The following is a 22,091-nucleotide window of genomic DNA, read 5'->3' on the forward strand; positions in this document are numbered from 1 at the left end:
ATTATATTTTCAACACAGTTGCCAGCAGATATCTGTATAATGAATGACAAGATACGCATGCCTCCGGCCTAACAATGGGAGTCGTTGTCCCAAAGCCGGGAAAGCAACAAGCGACAATTTTAGATCCAAAATAAGCCCATAGAAACGCACTGGGTGTATTATTTTGGGCATATCTTCGCCTCTTCCTCGCTGCAGGCAGTCAATCATCATTGCAGTACAAATGTATTTTGGATCAAAATATTCCACTTCATTAACAGCAGGTATTGCCTCACAAATAACGGTGAAGTATGTCCCAGGAAACAAGTTTGCAGCAAGCAAGGATGTCATTTTAAAAAGTCCATGATCTGGAAACTCACAATCAGGAATTCAGCTTATTTTGTATTATTTTTTTACATAAGTTAAAAATAATGATACAAATGAATGATATGATTTACTGGTAAAACAATCATGCAAATGTATGTGTACAGAGGCTGAGGCTACTATATCATACAAATAATGTTATCATGATCTCATTGTGAGCATAATACATTTTTTCAATATGTCCTTGCTATAGTCATGAGGTGGGAGAAGGCATATGCATCTGGTGGACATCGGGCGTGACTGTTTGGTATAGAAAATACACTCCTACTCTAACAACTTTACTGAAGTCATTATGGCTGCGTTTACGCAAGCAGCTGATTCTGATAGGTCGGTCAAAAGACAAATTTGTGAACAAAACTATCAGGCAAAAGATAGAAGTGGGCTGGTACGTGTGTACTCAATAGAGAAATTGGTCTTTATTTCAAAGTAAACTCTCCATATTCATTGTACATTTTCCATCTCAGACTTTGCAGCCAATTGTGTTTAATGTTTTATTGTCTTCCATTGGCTAAGCATAAATGGTCTAGCAAATGGACACAGGTGAAACGTAACTGAGCTAATCAATGCACAGGCTTAAAATAGATTTGTGATAATGTGTTAAAATGTTTGTGTTGTAGAACGCAAGTTTGTTTTCAAACCTTTAATGTTACTCATTGTTGTGTAAGCATTTTGATTTAAATGGTGCACCGCCCAGCCCTTTTAAATGACTTGTCCCACTGCCAACTACTCTTCAAATCAAATTGTATTTGTCACATGCGCCGAATATAACAGGTGTAGACCTTACCGTGAAATGCTTACTTACAAGCCCTTAACCAACAGTGCAGTTTTAAGAAAAATAAGTGTTAACTAAAAAATAGATAAGTAAAAAATAAAAGTAACAAATAATAAAGAGCAGCAGTAAACTAACAAAAGCGAGGCTATATAGGAGGGGAGGGGGGGGGGGTGTACCGGTACAGAGTCATTGTGCAGGGGCACGGGTTAGTCAAGGTAATTTAGGTAATATGTACATGTAGGTAGAGTTAAAGTGATTATGTATAGATAATTAACAGAGAGTACTGTAGCAGCAGCTTAAAAGGGGGGTGGTGGGGTCAATGCAAATAGTCTGGGTAGCCATTTGATTAGCTGTTGAGGAGTCTTATGGCTTGGTGGTAGAAGCTGTTAAGTCTTTTGGACCTAGACTTGGCGCTCTGCTACCGTTTGCCATGTGGTAGCAGAGAGAACAGTCTATGACTAGTGTGGCTGGAGTCTTTGACAATTTGTTTCCTCTGATACCGCCTGGTATAGAGTTCCTGGATGGCAGGAAGCTTGGCCCCAGTTATATACTGGGCCGTATGCACTCCCCTCTGTAGTGCCTTGCGGTCGGAGGCCGAGCAGTTTCCCCACCAAGCAGTGACGCAACCTGTCAGGATACTCTCGATGGTGCAGCTGTAGAATTCTTTTGAGGATCTGAGGATCCATGCCAAATCTTTTTAGTCTCCTGAGGGGGAATAGCCTTTGTTGTGCCCTCTTCACGACTGTCTTGGTGTGTTTGGACCATGATAGGTTGTTGTTGATGTTGACACCAAGGAACTTGAAGCTCTCAACCTGCTCCACTACAGCCCCGTCGACGAGAATGGGGGCGTGCTCGGTCCTCCTTTTCCTGTAGTCCACAATCATCTCCTTTGTCTTGATCATGTTGAGGGAGAGGTTGTTATCCTGGCACCACACGGCCAGGTTTCTGACCTCTTCCCTATAGGCTGTCTCATCGTTGTCTGTGATCAGGCCTACCACTGTTGTGTCATCGGCAAACTTAATGATGGTGTTGGAGTTATGCCTGGCCATGCAGTCATGAGTGAACAGGGAGTACAGGATGGGACTGAGCACACACCCCTGAGGGGCCCCCGTGTTGAGGATCAGCGTGGCAGATGTGTTGTTACCTAAACTTAGCACCTGTGGGCGGCATATCAGGAAGTCCAGGATCCAGTTGTAGAGGGAGTTGTTTAGTCCCAGGGTCCTTAGCTTAGTGATGAGCTTTGAGGGCACTATAGCACTCATTTCTTTCCTTTCTTTCCTGTTGTTCTATCCTCTGTACACTGATCTAATGGCTGGATTCAAGCTTTGTCATAGTTAATTTGACTGCGGTGGTCTACTAGGTTTCATACTTTGCATTTTCTTGTTCCAATTCTCTAAAATTTCTAGAACATTATGGCATTTCCCACTGGCAGCAGGTGTCTGCAACATGCCTCATGTAGGCTATGCTGTATTTTACCTTTAACATCCATGATGGCATGGTGGCATAACGTTCTTGTAGGTAAAATAGTCATATAAAGTGAAGGGCCTGCTATATTGTTTTTCCATAGATACTGTAGATGCCCCATCTGGGAGCATTTCAGCTGATGGTCTTGCATTGCACATTGAGGTCAGAGATCCTTGACTCGAGAGACATTTCTAGATGAACCATCTGTGTTTTGGTTATGTATCTCTGCCCGTATGCCATATTTGATTTATGTCTCTCTGATAAGGGCTGGGAAATTATGCATGTGCAGATTGTGCAACTACAATATGGCCTTCTCTCCTGCAAATTGCACTGGAACAGGTGAGAAAATGAACATGGAGCCTTCTGCACAGCACAAAAAGTCAGTCAGCTGAATATTGTCTTTAACAGGCCAGTGCACAACATAATTAGTGTGCACAAGCTCCAATGCCAAGCCTCACCACTGTGCATTGTTTTCTGTCTGAGATGTATTTCTATAAACTGACTTATTGTATTAATGCCTTTTTATTTTGAGAATATATTGAGTTTAAAATCTGTGGTTTCACAGATTGAGAGATTGAAGAAAGACATTGTTCTCCAGCACAATAAAAAAAGCCAATAAGATAAAAACAAACACAAATGCTTCAGAAACCTTCGCTCAGGGAGAGTTCTTGCAAATAAAGTACAATCAAATAAAAAACCCATACCTAGTCCAGCAATTGATTTCCTTCTCATTGAAGTCTACCTTTATAGCCAGAGCATTTTTATTCCAAGCAGCAATTGCAATGATCTATTACACCCATAATGTGAATGTATTCCTGATTTCAGATATCAATCGTTTGAAATATACTTATTTTAATGCCATTATTTCAATCAAACCTCATTACAAGTGGAGAGTGTGCTTTCAAGTCAGCCTGCAAGACATTGGAATATTATATTTCACGTTTCAAATGGTGTAAAGTGGGTTAGGCAATGTAATTTGATTCGCCAAATAGCAACCAGCAGGTGGTGTTAGAGAGGGTCTCAAATTCAAATTGAGCATGGAAGTGTTGAACGTTAATCCAGATCAGAATGGACAGAGCAGGCAGAACAACAAAATGCAGATTGCAGAAGGAATTTAATTACTGTGGGCTGACACTCATCAGGGGGAGCAGCCTACATATTTGTACTTTTGTAGAATTTCGAATAGTTCCCTTGCATTTTGAGAGGCGTTAAATCACAAGATTATTCTGCAACCACAAAGAAAGAGTGACAAAGAACGGGATTCGCTGGATATATTATACGGACAAAGGAAAGCTGTATTCTAACAATTGATTTTAAACAACCGAACTACTACAATTGGGAACATTTGAAATGGTTTCAAGTTATTTTTCCTTCAGAACGTTTATTGGTTTCCGTGTTCCAGAAATGAAATGCAACGTAGCCTACTCTACAATTATAAAGGAATTCACTTTACAGTGACATCCGATACGATTTGTTATTCTATTCGGAGTGACAAGAAAGAGAAAATAATAGAGAAAGACATTACCTATCGAATGAAATAAGACTGGAAGTTATATCCTGCAAGGAGACAGGAAGATTTTAACAATATGGGGTGAGTGCAGCTTTCTAGTTTCTCAAACCAAGTTGCGCTTTCTCTACAATCTTTTGAAAAGGCCAGGACAAAAAGTGAAGTTTGGGATGAGTTAAAGGTGGTATATGTAAATGACCCAAATGCATGAATTTGATTTGAAATATGCTGTAAACTTGGACATGTTATCGCCCTAATGTATGGATGTAATTAGCTGACTATATCCATATTACAGGGATCTAAACTCAAGCTAGGGTGTAATGTATGTATGTATGTATGTATGTATGTATGTATGCATGCATGTATGTATGTATGTATGCATGCATTGACCCACAAATATTTCCATAAATGTTTTGTTCATAAAATACCTACATTATTTTCTTAATGATCTTATTTAAAAGAGAAGTTTAATCTTATATTTATTTTCAACTGACCTAATTTCAATGTCATCAACCTTGATAACAGCCCTCAGCCTACACTCATGACCATGTAAAGGTTCACCTTGACTATGGCCACATTGTTCCACACTGTCAAACACTTACTAACTCATTCTGTTTTCATTTGTCCTGAAAAAAAAGCAGTCTTGAAGTTCATGCCACTTCAATAAAAAGTCTAATTTGATGTGTTTTCTTTTATTTCCATCACAGAAAAAGGAACCTTCCCTGAACTGTAAAAATGTATCCATCACACAGAGAAAGGTATTATTGTGCTTATTCATTGTCTATTTACTCTGTCCCCAAAAAGTACCCCCTCATCGACAACCCTCCCCCCAATTCCCCCATCTTGTCACATCAATTCTCTTGTGATATTATAATCCATTGCTAAACATTGGTATTATAACACCTACAGTACATAATGAAGTACAAACTGGATTTGTCTTGCCTGTCGTAATCTGCAGGTTTGGTTTCTGCACTAGGATGCATTTACCTTGAAATTGTCCTCATAAATTACTGCATTGTGTCTAAGGCATTGTGCCTAAAACAATTGTCCCAAAAATACGAAATGTTTTGTATTGCGCAACCTTGAGAAAAATTAGAAAAAGATGATCCACTGTATATGCAATGAAGTAGTCTTTTGTGGCATATAACCTAATGCTCAAGGAGAATTACGTGCTGCCTAATTGCTGTTTTTGCTATTGCTTTTGCATGCAATATTCTCTCTCCCAATCACCTTTATTTCTTGACTACAGCAATTTATCAGACATGCATGTATTCCTAGAGCCTAATGACTTTCAAGTTAAGAGCCTGAAGTTAATACAAGGAAGATTATGCTAAGAAAGTTTTGGCAAGTTTCCTGGTTCTTTAGCGAAAGGCAATGTTGTATTGTTAACATTTTTGTGAGTTGTTGAGAATTCCATTTGATGAAAACCCATAGTTTGGTCCCTGGAGAAGAATGTGTGAATTAAAGAATGAGAAACTTCAGCACCTTGATAGAAGACAATATGTGAGCTGAGATGTCGACTTCTTGATGAGTAGTTATGAGTTAGCGTTTCCACTGTGCTATTTTGGTATTTAGTTGTGCAGTGTCATGTTGCTGAACTGGGCCGGACACTTTCGCTGGCTCAGGAATGTCGACATGAGGCTCACTCGACTCCCGGGGGTCATGGGAATGAAACTGGGCTACTCCACTGTAACAGAATGATGCCAAGACTCAGATTTGTCACTTTAAAATGTATGTCAAATGATTGCAAAGTAAAACATTTAAAAAGAATACTTGAAAAACACATAAATGTGTTTTTGTACAATTTTTAGTAGACATGTTTTAAAGTCATCCTTGTGCATGGAGTTGTATGATTTGTTTAACTTTGCAATTATTGTTTTTTGTTTGGCATAAAGTGAAATATTCTGTTAGTGTGGAATTGCCCAACCCTTAAAGGAGAACTACAGTCAAAATTTGTTTCTCTCTAATACGTAGTGTTTTCCCAATCATCAGATATTTTCAAACAATCAGAGGTAGTACACTGCTCAAGAAAATAAAGGGAACACTAAAATAACACATCCTAGATCTGAATGAATGAAATAATCTTATTAAATTATTTTTTCTTTACATAGTTGAATGTGCTGACAACAAAATCACACAAAAATAATCAATGGAAATCCAATTTATCAACCCATGGAGGTCTGGATTTGGAGTCACACTCAAAATTAAAGTGGAAAACCACACTACAGGCTGATCCAACTTTGATGTAATGTCCTTAAAACAAGTCAAAATTAGGCTCAGTAGTGTGTGTGTGTGGCCTCCACGTGCCTGTATGACCTCCTACAACGCCTGGGCATGCTCCTGATGAGGTGGCGGATGGTCTCCTGAGGGATCTCCTCCCAGACCTGGATTAAAGCATCCGTCAACTCCTGGACAGTCTGTGGTGCAACGTGGCGTTGGTGGATGGAGCGAGACATGATGTCCCAGATGTGCTCAATTGGATTCAGGTCTGGGGAATGGGCGGGCCAGTCCATACCATCAATGCCTTCCTCTTGCAGGAACTGCTGACACTCCAGCCACATGAGGTCTAGCATTGTCTTGCATTAGGAGGAACCCAGGGCCAACCGCACCAGCATATGGTCTCACAAGGGGTCTGAGGATCTCATCTCAGTACCTAATGGCAGTCAGGCTACCTCTGGCGAGCACATGGAGGGCTGTGCGGCCCCCCCAAAGAAATGCCACCCCACACCATGACTGACCCATCGCCAAACCGGTCATGCTGGAGGATGTTGCAGGCAGCAGAACGTTCTCCACGGCATCTCCATACTCTGTCACATGTGCTCAGTGTGAACCTGCTTTCATCTGTGAAGAGCACAGGGCGCCAGTGGCGAATTTGCCAATCTTGGTGTTCTCTGGCAAATGCCAAACGTCCTGCACGGTGTTGGGCTGTAAGCACAACCCCCACCTGTGGACGTCGGGCCCTCATACCACCCTCATGGAGTCTGTTTCTGACCGTCTGAGCAGACACATGCACATTTGTGGCCTGCTGGAGGTCATTTTGCAGGGCTCTGGCAGTGCTCCTCCTGCTCCTCCTTGCACAAAGGCGGAGGTAGCGGTCCTGCTGCTGGGTTGTTGCCCTCCTACGGCCTCCTCCACGTCTCCTGATGTACTGGCCTGTCTCCTGGTAGCGCCTCCATGCTCTGGACACTACGCTGACAGACACAGCAAACCTTCTTGCCACAGCTCGCATTGATGTGCCATCCTGGATGAGCTGCACTACCTGAGCCACTTGTATGGGTTGTAGACTCCGTCTCATGCTACCACTAGAGTGAAAGCACCGCCAGCATTCAAAAGTGACCAAAACATCAGCCAGGAAGCATAGGAACTGAGAAGTGGTCTGTGGTCACCACCTGCAGAACCACTCCTTTATTGTGTTGTTTAAGTGTTCCCTTTATTTTTTTGAGCAGTATATATTGAGGACATTTTATACGTTTGGCATGAAGTAGGTCATTTGGATTCTTATTAAACCATTGTTTAAAATAGTTTACCTGTAGTATTCTGCAATCTATTTTCCCCATGGAAGATGTCCTTTGTTTCATTAAGTAGATCTCCATACCACATGGAGTGTAGTTTGGAACATGATGCTTTTATATTTCTTAGGTATTGCATACAGAGAGCTTTTTTTTACAGTTTGAAGCTTTCAAAGACTATATAATAACTAACTCATGGGCATTTTAGGCAGCTGATTTACATAGGGGGCTGTTTTCAGATCAGTGGCTTTGGGAGATGAACCGCTGAGAGTTTAAGCGCGAGATGAAGAGACAAGTGAGGGGGATTAGCCAGTGATGACACCCAGTGTCTCTGGGTGAACCCACACACCCAGGGGTCACTGGGAAAGTGTGTTTTAAAGCTGAACTCAGAATTTGAGCAAGAAGCTAATGTCAAATGTAAATGTAGAAACTGACTCCAGAAAGAAACAATCTATCACTTGCCTTCACTGCAAAAGGTTCAGAGTTGGACTTCTTTACAGACAAGTCTTCAATATGCACCAGAGAACATGCAATTGCAATACTTATTATATTTGAAATCTACTTGGTTTGTTGTTGTACAGGCTTGTTAACAAGGTGACACGTTTGAAGTCTACATTTGAACAGTCAGTGTAATAATGAGGTGTAATATTGATTGAGAGTTGGATCATTTTACCACAATGCTCTTTGTTTCATGCACTTGTTTTTCGCTGAGAGGGTGTTTGGCTATTGATATAGAATTTTACATTCTGTTGTCAAGTACACCTGAGGTAAAAACACTGATTGAAAGCTGATGGTCTGGAACTATGCCAGCATTAACCCTCGGCTCATGATGGACCTTTTTCCATTTGCCCGAAATGTCACTGATTCCCACAGAAGTGATTTGGCCAGATACAACGCCCATGATTAATTAATTGTTGTGAAACATTTAGATGAATTTATAGGATATAGGCATGCGTACAGCACGAGAAAGGTGATGAAATATAGATAAGTGGGGATGTCAGCCTGGGATGCAAGCCAAGAGAATAGTATTTTCCTGCAGTTCCCTCCTTCATCCAGCTGTCTAACAGCAGCTGCTGTCCCACTCACCTTGCTAGCCATCCACTCCTCACTGTCCCTGCTGATCATACAGCTCCAACTTGTTTGTTTCAGTCATTCCCTGTATGTTTCATATTAATAGACTACACTATGTATAAGCTAGTCAATGCCAACATGCTTCTGGAATGTATTGTATCTAGCTATATAGTATACACTTGTTTTTCCATTAATCAGTTTCATGTAATACTGTACACACATGCCATTCAGTTCATGTATGAGTGAGGGTGTGCCTATGTGTAAAAGGGGAGGGGGGTGAATATGATCTGGAGTAGGTTTATAATCTATCCGGACAACCCTGGATGTATTAAGACCTTTGCGGAGCCATGTTGCATTGAAAATGTCATTGTGATATTTACCTCGTCTTTAGGATACTTGCGCACAACACTGTAAGGCTGGTTCGACATGGCAGCGCAGAGGCTAATAGAGCGTTGTACAACACTGGCGGAGCATGGAAAGGATGTTTCAAGTTTTATTATTCATATGTACAGGATACACATGGTATATACCGTCCAATGAAGTGCTTACTTGCAGGTTCCTTCTCGACAGTGCAACAACAATAAGAAATAGGACAAGATAAGAATACAAACATAATGTAAATGTCTCAGTAGAATACATTGTGGTGGGTTGAGGTTCTCACTTCCACCCAGGTTCCTCCTTAACCTTGCAAGGCTGCACAGAATGTGCCCCACAATGTGTATCACTGTCACCCCTCCTCCTCCTGCCTCCGACTCTCCACGGTCCTTTGCCTTCCCTTCCGAGGCCTCGGTTTGGGCACCATGTTAATCCATGTTAATCTATGCATATCATCAAGTCTCAACCTGATGCAACATGACTGATACACATATCCCTCCTGAGATCCAATGACAGTTGTCATTATCTCAAAAAGACTAAAAGTGATATGATGAAAGGCCTAGTAGGAGATCAATTCTGTAATGATTCCATGTTGTGATAATCATCCAAACAGTTATTCCTCCTTGTCAAAAACAAATAAGAAGTAGCCAAGTGAGAACCTCGATTGAAATCAAGATTGGTTTGTCATTAATCTGTGATTTGTTTCAATTTTAAAATGTTTTTGTTGTTGTCAGAACCATTCCTCAGATATTTTGAACATAAAATGGAATTAGATCTGACCATAGTTTTACAAAGGGCTGTTTTTGCTAAGCATACGGGTTGTTGTATTTGGGGTCATCGGTGAAAACACCAGCTACATCCTGACTTCATTACTATGCCTATATCCTGGTTTCAATGGAATCCAAGTGAAATGGAACAGGGCACTGAACTGTTAATTTATTATATTTTCCCTTGTTTTCCCTTCTCCTTTCACAAAGTACAAAGATTATTTTGGACATTGTGTTCATTAAAGTCAATATAGCTAGCTAATTGAACTGTTGGGAGAACAGTACATTACATATAATAGCATTGTATAAACTCTATTAGTTGTGTAATGTTGCGTTCTCTTTTAATGTGTTTGAATCTACCCACAACATCTCATTGTAATATCCAACCACAATCCATTGATGGTTCATTTAACAGATGGCCTCTCTCCTAACCTAAACCCACAACAATACCCAGAGGCTTGCCAAAAATAATTAAATATCATCCATTTTGGAATGTCTGAGAGAGCTTGAAATGGGCATGGTCTAATTGACTCAACAACCAAAAACACATATCTAAACTTAGATTTCTTAATGAGCCAGAAAATCAATAGTTATTTTTGGTTGTAGTATACCCCTCTGGCGTACATCCTCCATTTCACCTACTTGTCTTGGAAGGGAATGACAGTGAGTGACAGTCTTGTGTTGCTAATGCTAACTACCGTTGTGTGTCTCCCCCGAAGGGAACAACCCATCTTCAGTGCCAGAGCACACGTCTTCCAGATAGACCCGGCCACCAAGAGGAACTGGCTCCCTGCCAGCAAGCATGCAGTCACCGTCTCCTTCTTCTACGATGCTAACCGGACTGTGTATCGCATCATCAGTGTGGGGGGCACCAAGGTGAGATATGAACCCTGCTGGCTCACTCTTAGCAACATGTCCTCATTGCAGTAAGATTGAACAGCTGAGTAGCACCAGTGCTGTGCACAGACCTTCTATTTTTTTCGGAGGGGGCAGGTGCTCAAAATCCAAAAAGCCACCCCTGCCCCCTCCGAAAAAAATAGAAGGTCTGTGCACAGCACTGGTGCTACTCAGCTGTTCAATCTTACTGCAATGAGGACATGTTGCTAAGAGTAGAAACAACTTTCAGAATTCATATCTCAAAATTCCTAATGAAGCGAACATTAACATTTTGGAGCATAAGACTATTTATTTCTGCAACAATTGTTAACACACTCACTCATCACAAATTGATCATTAATGTTGATGATTGATGTAAATCTGCTAGTTCAATATATATTTTTTAATGATTTATCTTCAATGCTCTTAACCTCTTACATCTAGACGTTCCGCTAGCGGAACACCTGCTCCAATATCCAATGATAGGCGTGGCGCAAATTACAAATTCCTCAAAAATACAAAAACTTCAATTTTTCAAACATATGACTATTTCACAGCATTTTAAAGACAAGACTCTCCTTTATCTAACCACACTGTCCGATTTCAAAAAGGCTTTACAGCGAAAGCAAAACATTAGATTGTCAGCCGAGTACCCAGCCAGAAATAATCAGACACCCATTTTTCAAGCTAGCATATAATGTCACAAAAACCCAGAAGACAGCTAAATGCAGCACTAACCTTTGATGATCTTCATCAGATGACACACCTAGGACATTATGTTATACAATACATGCATGTTTTGTTCAATCAAGTTCATATTTATATAAAAAAACAGCTTTTTACATTAGCATGTGACGTTCAGAACTAGCATACCCCCCGCAAACTTCCGGGGAATTTACTAACAATTTACTAAATTACTCACGATAAACGTTCACAAAAAGCATAACAATTATTTTAAGAATTATAGATACAGAACTCCTCTATGCACTCGATATGTCCGATTTTAAAATAGCTTTTTGGTGAAAGCACATTTTGCAATATTCTAAGTACATAGCCCAGCCATCACGGGCTAGCTATTTAGACACCCGGCAAGTTTAGCCTTCACCAAAATCAGATTTACTATTACAAAAGTTTGATTACCTTTTGTTGTCTTCGTCAGAATGCACTCCCAGGACTGCTACTTCAATAACAAATGTTGGTTTGGTCCAAAATAATCCATCGTTATATCCGAATAGCGGCGTTTTGTTCGTGCGTTCCAGAAACGATCTGAAATGGTAAATCAGGGTCGTGCGCATGGCGCATTTCGTGACAAAAAAATTCTAAATATTCCATTACCGTACTTCGAAGCATGTCAACCGCTGTTTAAAATCCATTTTTATGCAATTTATCTCGTAAAAAAGCGATAATATTCCGACCGGGAATCTCCTTTTCGGTAAACAGAGGAAAAAACACAAAGACGGGGGCGGCCAGTGCACGCGCCTAAGCCCACAGTCCCTTGATCGGCCACTTGAGAAAGGCGATAATGTGTTTCAGCCTGGGGCTGGAATGACGACATTCAGGTTTTTCCCGGGCTCTGAGAGCCTATTGGACCCGTGGGAAGTGTCACGTTACCGCAGAGATCCTTTGTAATGGAATGAGATGTCAAAGAAAGACAATAAATGGTCAGACAGGCCACTTCCTGTAAAGGAATCTCTCAGGTTTTGACCTGCCATTTGAGTTCTGTTATACTCACAGACACCATTCAAACAGTTTTAGAAACTTTGGAGTGTTTTCTATCCAAAGCTAATAATTATATGCATATTCTAGTTTCTGGGCAGGAGTAATAATCAGATAAAATCGGATACGTTTTTTATCCAGCCGTGAAAATACTGCCCCCTAGCCATAACAGGTTAAGTAATAACTTCATAATATAGCCTAATCTTCTAACTCATGATATCTGGCTAGTGACTTGTGTGGATATTTTAGTATATGGTGGTTAGCTTAAGTCTAGACTACCAGTTTTCAGTGCTTAATTTGTAAATTGGGAGGTGCCGGAACAGAAAGTGAGCACGAGAAGGGTGTGACTTGGGGAGTTCTGTGGTACCGGTGTTGTGCCAAAAAGCTCCCTCCTGACAGAATTATCCCGCCCCTTTGCGTGAACATGCACACACTCAATTCATCATTGCTGCGACTTGCTTGCTAGTTGGGATTTCTGATCACGTTAGGCTGCATTTATTTGTATTTATTTTTATGTCGGTTTGATATTGGCTATTTGGCAGTTTTCGGATTGGCTATTTGTTTCAAGTGTATTAGTCTATAAATAAATCTCTTTGCCAAAATTCGTCATCTCTCCCATATCTTATTGGACTAGTAGTTGTTCTGAAATGTTTATTGCTTGCCTACATTTTACTCCCTCCTCTATGTTTAATATAACACACATAGATACATTTTGGTTGCCGGTCCTGACTTGAAGTTTGTTCTATAGAAAGTATTTGATTCTGATGTGTGCCACATAAAGTATTTGTCTCTAGCCACAAAATTAGTGAAATTAGAAGGGGGAGGGGATTTCGTCAAGGCCTGCTGAAATTCTCCCCTCCCATCTATCTTGGCACTGCAAGGCTTGGCACACTTAAATGTTAATGTATTTAATGTTTTAAATATATTTTCTTGAATTACAATTATTTAATTATCAGACAAAGAGGATGATACTACCTCTAGAAATATTACTGCTTATACAAATTCGTACTCCTAAAAATGTGCTTTTAGTAGTGAACAAGCAATTACCCAGTTAGTGTCTTCCTCCATTATTGTCCACCTCCCCACAGAAGAGGCACATTTGGCTCAGGTCATCTAGCAAAACATAATGTCAAGTAGTCTATACATCTTTACAAGTATTTTTCTGAGTGAACAGGGAACAAGGGAATAGTACAGGTTTCTTTTAACATAATTATTTAAATACATGTGTTTTAGTGGCCATCTAGTCAGAAGTTGGATCAAAGATAACCTTGAAAGATCCATATAAATCAAATTGTATTTGTCACATACACATGGTTAGCAGATGTTAATGTGAGTGTAGTGAAATGCTTGTGCTTCTAGTTCCGACAATGCAGTAATATCCAACGAGTAATCTAACCTAACAATTTCACAACAATTACCTTATACACACAAGTGTAAAGGAATGAATAAGAATATGTACATAAAAAAAATATATGAATGAGTGATGGTATAGAACGGCATAGGCAAGATGCAGTGGATGGTATAGAGTACAGTATATACTAGAGGTCGACCGATTATGACTTTTCAATGCCGATACCGATTATTGGAGGACCAAAAAAAGGCCGATGCCGATTAATCGGCCGAATTTTTTACAATTTATTTGGAATAATGACAATTACAACAATATTGAATGAACACTTATTTTAACTTAATATAATACATCAATAAAATTAATTTGGCCTCAAATAAATAATGCAACATGTTCAATTTAGTTTAAATAATGCAAAAACAAAGTGTTAGAGAAGAAAGTAAAAGTGCAATATGTGCCATGTAAGAAAGCTAACGTTTAAGTTCCTTGCTCAGAACATGAGAACATATGAAAGCTGGTGGTTCCTTTTAACATGAGTCTTCAATATTCCCAGGTAAGAAGTTTTAGGTTGTAGTTATTATAGGAATTATAGGACTATTTCTCTCTATACGATTTCTATTTCATATACCTTTGACTATTGGATGTTCTTATAGGCACTTTAGTATTGCCAGTGTAACAGTATAGCTTCCGTCCCTCTCCTCGCTCCTACCTGGGCTCGAACCAGGAACACATCGACAACAGCCACGCTCGAAGCAGCGTTACCCATGCAGAGCAAGGGGAACAACTACTCCAAGTCTCAGAGCGAGTGACGTTTGAAATGCTATTAGCGCGCACCCCGCTAAATAGCTAGCCACTTCACATAGGTTACACCAGCCTAATCTCGGGAGTTGATAGGCTTGAAGTCATAAACAGCACAATGCTTGAAGCATTGCGAAGAGCTGCTGGCAAACGCACGAAAGTGCTGTTTGAATGAATGCTTACAAGCCTGCTGGTGCCTACCATCGCTCAGTCAGACTGCTCTATCAAATCATAGACTTAATTATAACATAATAACACACAGAAATACGAGCCTTTGGTCATTAAAATGGTTGAATCCGGAAACTATCATTTCGAAAGAAAAATGTTTATTCTTTCAGTGAAATACGGAACCGTTCCGTATTTTATCTAACGGATGGCATCCCTAAGTCTAAATATTGCTGTAACATTGTACTACCTTCAATGTTATGTCATAATTAATTACGGCCTTTGTTAGGAATAAATGGTTTCGCAATGAGCCAGGCGGCCCAAACTGCTGCATATACCCTGACTGCTTGCATGGAACGCAAGAGAAGTGACACAGTTTCCCTAGTTAAAAATTCATGTTAGCAGGCAATATTAACTAAATATGCAGGTTTAAAAATATATACTTGTGTATTGATTTTAAAGAAAGGCATTGATGTTTATGGTTAGGTACATTGGTGCAACGACAGTGCGTTTTTCGCAAATGCGCTTGTTAAATCATCACCTGTTTGTCGACGTAGGCTGTGATTCAATGAGAAATTAACAGGCACCGCATCGATTATATGCAACGCAGGACACGCTAGATAAACTAGTAATATCATCAACCATGTGTAGTTAACTAGTGATTATGTTAAGATTGATTGTTTTTTTTATAAGATAAGTTTAATGCTAGCTAGCAACTTACCTTGGCTTATTGCTGCCCTCGCGTAATAGGTAGTCAGCCTGCCATGCAGGCTCCTTGTGGAGTGCAATGTAAGGCAGGTGGTTAGAGCGTTGGACTAGTAACCGGAAGGTTGCAAAAACGAATCCCCGAGCTGACAAGGTAAAAATCTGTCGTTCTGCCCCTGAACAAGGCAGTTAACCCACCGTTCCTAGGCCGTCATTGAAAATAAGAATGTGTTCTTAACTGACTTGTCTAGTTAAATAAAAAAAATTAAAAAAAATATGTACAAAAAATCGGTGTCCAAAAATACCGATTACCGATTGTTATGAAAACTTGAAATCGGCCCTAATTAATCGGCCATTCCGATTAATCGGTCAACCTCTACTATATACATATAAGATGAGTAATGTAGGATATGATAACATATAAAAGTGGCATTGTTTAAAGTGGCTAGTGATACATTACATCAAGATGGCAAGATGCAGTAGATGGTGTAGAGTAGAGGTCGACTGATTAATCGGAATGACCGATTAATTAGGGCCGATTTCAAGTTTTCATAACAATCGGTAATCGGTATTTTTGGACACCGATTTTCATTTTTTATTTAGCTAGGCAAGTGTGTGTATGTATATATATATATATATATAGTATATATATATATATATATATAAATATATATATATATATATATATATATATATATATATATAGATAGATAGATAGATAGATAGATAGATAGATAGATAGATAGATAGATAGATACAAATGCAATCCCTACAACAAGTGTGCCCATTCAGGTCAGTAGGAGTATTTTCCCATGCATATATTATCAGACACTGAAACTCCTGTTGTAGCCGTCCGCTAAATAGAGATTTTTTTGTTTGTTTATTTATTTATTTACATTTCTATTATCATTATTGTGTTTTGTTGATGGGGATGGTGGAGGTGCTTGTGGTGTCCTATTGGGAAGGGGATTATTCATGGCGGCACATTCAGTCATAGTTTTGTTTAAATAAATGTATAATATATTTATTTTCTTTTTTCTACTATAATTTTACTGTGATTATGGATATGCACTCATGTTGACATATATATTTTAACTTTCTTTTTTGCCCAATTGATTTATTATTGTTATTACTACTGTACCTACATTTTTAAAAACAAACAGAAAAAGTGTAAAAAATAAATGTAAGAAAAGCCATAAGAGGGAAAAGCACGATGGGATGGGGGATTGAGGGATGGGTAGAGAGAACACTATTCCGGCAGGCAAGAAGATAGCCCTGCCGAACCCCCCCCCCCCCCACCCCCTTCTAATTTCCTTAATTCACGTCAGGATAGGCAACCGAAATTAATAATTAATTTGTGTGTTATATTAAATATAGATGAGGGAGTAAAATGTAGGCAAGCAATAAACATTTCAGAACAACTACTAGTCCAATAAGACATGGGAGAGATGACGTATTTTGGAAAAGATATTTATTTATAGACTAATACACTTGAAACAAATAGCCAAATCTAAAACTGCAGACATCACTAGTGCCTCCCCCGCGATCAAAATTACATAAATGTAATGAAACGCAGCCTTACGTGATCAGAAATCTCAACTAGCAAGCAAGCAGCAGCAATGAAGAATTGAGTGCGTGCGCGTTCCTGCGAAGGGGGGGGAATTCTGTCAAGCGAGAGCTTTTCTGCACAACACCTGTTCACATGAGACAGAAAAAATTGACCTTTTTATAATAAAACATTGTGTGACATAGAGCAGTAGAGTAGAGGCGCTTACAGAAGTTGCACACATGGGAAAATATTTTTATAGCCTAGGGTCTGGGAAAAATATGGCTTTTTTTATAAACACATTTCATGCAATTCTACGTCATTTTTCATGACTGGAGACTTCTTTTTTTTAATGCCGCACAAATGACTGGAGAATATTTTTTAATGCGGCACAAATGATCGAAATGGAAGGCTACTTCACACTGACAAACTGGGAATCTGAGATCAATAAAAACGACCCTGTCTTGAATCCATCAATGGCCTAAGTGTGTGGAGACACATATTGTAGGCTACAATATGAGGAGGAATTATAATCCTAAAAATGCTTTCCAATTTCAATGACTCACCCAACGATGCGCTGATCACTCGCCGGAGATGGCCGATGCGCTTGTACCAAAAACCTATCTCTCTTGTTTTACTTTGTAAAGCAATGTTTGCTCAATAGGCCTATTGATACAATATTTTGGTAGTCTACAGCAGACAAATAAGAGTTTTTTTTTTTCAGAAGGAGACATTTCTTTTCCAACCTTCCTGCGATTGTATTTGAAATATTGCGAAAGGCCTGTTTTGTCTTCATACTGTTCACTGATAGATTTGCTGCACGTGCCTTATTATTGGGCTACAAACAATCCAGAGCTGGGCAATTTTTTTAAAGAAGCTATTGAACCTCTGTGGCTAAATTATAGGCCTATTCATGATGTAGTAGCCTATTCTGAATTATTTCATTTCTTTCTGAACAGACGGCAGTAATTCTATAACTTTGACAAATGTATTCCCACTGCTATGATTCTGTAAGGAAATAAATGCAGTGCTGCTGTGTTTAGGCCATCAGCCAACAAGACCGAAAATTGATGATGTAAATCAAGTGTTAATCAAATGTTATGCTGCTGTGGCAGTACACCCACCGACCCGGTGACCGCTTCTCGCCATGCGTGTTTGGATACATGGCGCATGTAATATCCATACATGACAGAGTGGGTAGAAGACACAACTGTGCACACATGAGCTCCGTACAGGGCAGACTGACAGGATGGGGTAGGGTATTGAACTTGATAACTTGGGGGCAGTGGCTGCTTCCCAACACACACACACACACACACCACACACACTCTCATTATATGGTAGCTAGGCTGATTATGACTAATGAGCATGTAACATTTATAGCCATGCCCCCCCCCCCCCCCCCCGATAACTTGTCCTACAAAGGATGCTTCAATGGTAGTGAGCAAAACCACGTTATTAGTCTTTTGCTAAGGTTTCTGACAATTCTGGAGCGAGTGGATGTATTCTTTCTGTCTTTTTCTTTGAATATTCAATGAGAATTCAAAACGTCTTATGTTCTTGCTCACTGAAAGGGTTGACCTGGTTATAGAGGGAAACTGAACTTTTGATATGTCTGCAATTCAGTGCATTTTGCACAATAATGCCTTTGTCTGATCTGTTGGTAATGGTTTTTGTTTATTCTCTGTGGATTCCTTATCAGTAGGCCCCAGGCAAGGTGGCAGAATCATACAGTGACGTGTGAAGTTTTGCTTTGCTGATTAGAAATAAACAGTTGATTTATGCCTCGGTCTCTGACATACATCACAGGCCATCATCAACAGCACCATCACCCCCAACATGACATTCACCAAAACATCCCAGAAGTTTGGCCAGTGGGCTGACAGCCGTGCCAACACTGTGTACGGACTGGGCTTTGCTACCGAGCAACAGCTTCAGCAGGTTAGTCACCGCCAATGTTTTAGATTTGTTGAAAATTCAAAAGAAACACATTTCTAATGTAGTTGTTGACTAATCGTTCTGATAATTGTATTTCCTTTTTATCTGTAGTTTTCAGACCAGTTCAAGGAAGTGAAGGAGGCAGCACGTCTTGCCAGGGAGAAATCCCAGGAGAAGTTTGAACTGATCAACCCTGCGCTAAATATCGCTGCCCCTCAGGTGAGGTCTGGAACTGCAGCTGCTCAATTAGCCCCATAAGCTAACTGCTGAGGCATGACAGATAAGCACAGGACTTAGCAGTGCTACCCTCAGGACCATATGAATGTTAACACACGCACACACACACACAATATCGCTGCCCCTCAGGTGAGGTCTGGAACTGCAGCTGCTCAATTAGCCCCATAAGCTAACTGCTGAGGCATGACAGATAAGCACAGGACTTAGCAGTGCTACCCTCAGGACCATATGAATGTTAACACACACACACACACACACACACACACACACACACACACACACACACACACACACACACACACACACACACAATCTATTTTAGACACATTGGATTCTCTTGGGATTAGATAGATGCTCTGTCTGACCATTCTATTATTTCCCCATTTGGTTAACCCTATTAAAGGATTTCATGCATGAAAAATGGGGATGGTAGGTGGAAACAGGCTGGTTTCAATTTAAACGGAGTGACTGTAATGCCGCCTCCTCATGGGGAAGTGTGAGAGGGGCGGAGTCATATATAAAGGGATTTTTTTTCTAGGATATCTACGGCACTAACTGTTGAAATGACCAGATAGCCTCCTTTGGGTGATATCAGTTTGAGTGTAATAACTTTTAAGTTCATTAATGGACACTTTCCAAAATAATTTCCAACTCCTCAAAAGATGTTCTTGTGTGCTGAAAGGAACTATGGTGTTTGCTTCTTGGGAATGGGGAATTAATATGGGATATATTATCACTGGATTACATTTGAGGTATTTGCTGTATCAATAATGACAGCTTGAGCCAGTGTGGGTGGGAGATACAATGCAATCTATGTAAATACAAACTAATTGCATTTGGAAATCACATTGTTATACAGCTCATTGTTACAGAGCTGACCTGAATCAATCGCTTGTCCAATTAATTTCAGCAAATTGGAATCCATTGTTTGATAAACTTGTTAGGGCCATTTTGATTATTCGTTGTTGCAGCAACATGCATTTCACGAGAGCAGGGAGGGTGTGTGTGTAGGTGTGAAGCCATTGAACATGAGTAGCTGCCAAGAGTAGAAGGCCATTTTTTTCCCTCAGAAAAGAACTAGTAAACTGGAAGCAGTGTCCATACTGTCTACAGTCCTTTATGATCACTATGTTTTGATGTACAGCTACAAGATGACATGGCGTTATACCCTGGGTTGTCCTGAACAGAATGAGCCTATGTTTGTTGTATTGTCAAGGATATTTGCCACGGACCACGCATCTGAATGCGCTCATGACTCCATTCTATGCGTGGCAAAATTACCATCTGCTTCTCTGAATTGTCTTGTGAAAGCCTAACACTATAAGATCGTATTTGATAATTCATGTTGGCAATAGAACAAGCTTTCAAATTATGCCTACGTGACACAGATTGCGATTTAAAATGGGCCATTTTTATATGGTGTAAAGGTGGAGATGTAGGGCTGTGATCAAAACAACTACAAGTGTGCTTGCTCTAGTTCCTCAACGGCACAGCTAGGACAACAAAAAAAGCACTTTATAGTTGAGGACACTCTTCTGAGTCATAAAAGTGCATTGAAATTCCTTAGTAACTGTGCACACGTTGGAGAGGTGTGTGTGTGTGTGTGGCCACTTGGAAACACCAGCTAGACCTCTCACACACGTTTTTGTGTTATGTTGCACATACCCCAAATCTTCCAAGAATATTCTTCTCATGTTACTGAATGTATCCAGAGTTCGTTATCAACAAACAAAGGACAGTAAATGTAAAATTCAATTTAAATGTAAAATTCACGAAAAATGTTTGCACTCAGTCTTGTCAGGTGAACTGTTGTGTTCTCACCTTTTTAGTCTAATCATTTTCCCATAATCTCCAAATGGTTTCCTTTTAATTGCTACCATGGTTATGTATATGCTTTCCATATGTCTTCTGTAAGAAAGATTTCAATTCAGCCCTATCCATATAGGCCAAATCTCACAAGTGTAAGGGATTGTAAAGGCATTTTATTGACATAAATTATTTTTTATGTGCTATAAACAATGGTCAGTATGAAATAAATAGCCCAGAGACGACATTGTAGGGGTATTCATAAATGTGACATAACTCCAACAATACAACCGAAAAAATTCTGCATTCTTCCCCATAGCGTTCCTGGTCCACACCTGTTTGTGATTTTCTCGGGTCACGTTTTATAACTGCACGTCTTACAGCCGTGCTTATTTACAGCCGTGCTTATTTATATTTACAGCCGTGCTTATTTACAGCCGTGCTTATTTACAGCCGTGCTTATTTACAGCCATGCTTATTTACAGCCGTGCTTATTTACAGCCGTGCTTATTTACAGCCATGCTTATTTGGATGTGATCTGATTTCACCCTGTTTTATCACATTAGTTCCACAAACTATGCCCCCGTGTCCTTTGTGACCAGGAGGAACATTCCTTTGGCTCTTGTGGGAATGATTAATGTAATTGCAATGGGGTCACCTAGGAAACTGTCTGGAGTGCTGGGCATTTCTTTGTACAGTACACTGACCCATTCCTCTCCTCCATCTAGAGTGCACTCATCCCTATACTTTGAGCCATACGCACACAGAGCCTGGCTATGGCTGACTAGCCAGAGGCAGAATGAATCCACTCCAGCACCTCTTGCATTAATTTGTAGATATGACAGTGCGTATTGATTTGTGTTCTATGAATTAAACACAAGTGGTGCCCGTTAATGTAAGAAATATCTGCTAACATTAAGCATGGACACAGCGGTCCTATTATGTTACCACATCATGGAAGGATGATGGTAATTGACTTGACAGTCATTAAGGTTATGGCAGATGTTCTGTCACGTCTGTGGCATAACTATGAAAGCTTTATAGATGTGTCCAAAATCTGTTTTACCTACTACTACTAAAACTACATACTGTGAACTAATCATACTACATACTATTTAGAATGTACTGTTT

At 39.9% G+C, this 22,091-nt stretch overlaps 1 protein-coding gene across 2 annotated transcripts in view; it reads left to right on the plus strand.

The window, feature by feature from the left end:
• Window positions 1-3,623: 3,623 nt before the first annotated feature.
• Window positions 3,624-22,091, plus strand: part of LOC106573912 (homer scaffold protein 3) — a 44,588-nt gene continuing 26,120 nt past the window's right edge. Inside the window, exons 1-5 of one of the 2 annotated variants that reach the window (XM_014149366.3) lie at window positions 3,624-4,187; window positions 4,811-4,861; window positions 10,545-10,701; window positions 18,789-18,920; window positions 19,029-19,136. In XM_014149366.3, the coding sequence (XP_014004841.1) occupies window positions 4,839-4,861; window positions 10,545-10,701; window positions 18,789-18,920; window positions 19,029-19,136 (420 nt within the window). In that variant the 5' untranslated portion in view covers window positions 3,624-4,187; window positions 4,811-4,838. The remainder of the gene's footprint in view (window positions 4,188-4,810; window positions 4,862-10,544; window positions 10,702-18,788; window positions 18,921-19,028; window positions 19,137-22,091) is intronic. The other variant, XM_082962746.1, reaches the window with a different exon arrangement.

This window comes from Salmo salar, chromosome 16, assembly GCF_965601325.2.
Source record: "Salmo salar chromosome 16, fSalSal1, whole genome shotgun sequence".
NCBI lineage: Eukaryota > Metazoa > Chordata > Actinopteri > Salmoniformes > Salmonidae > Salmo > Salmo salar.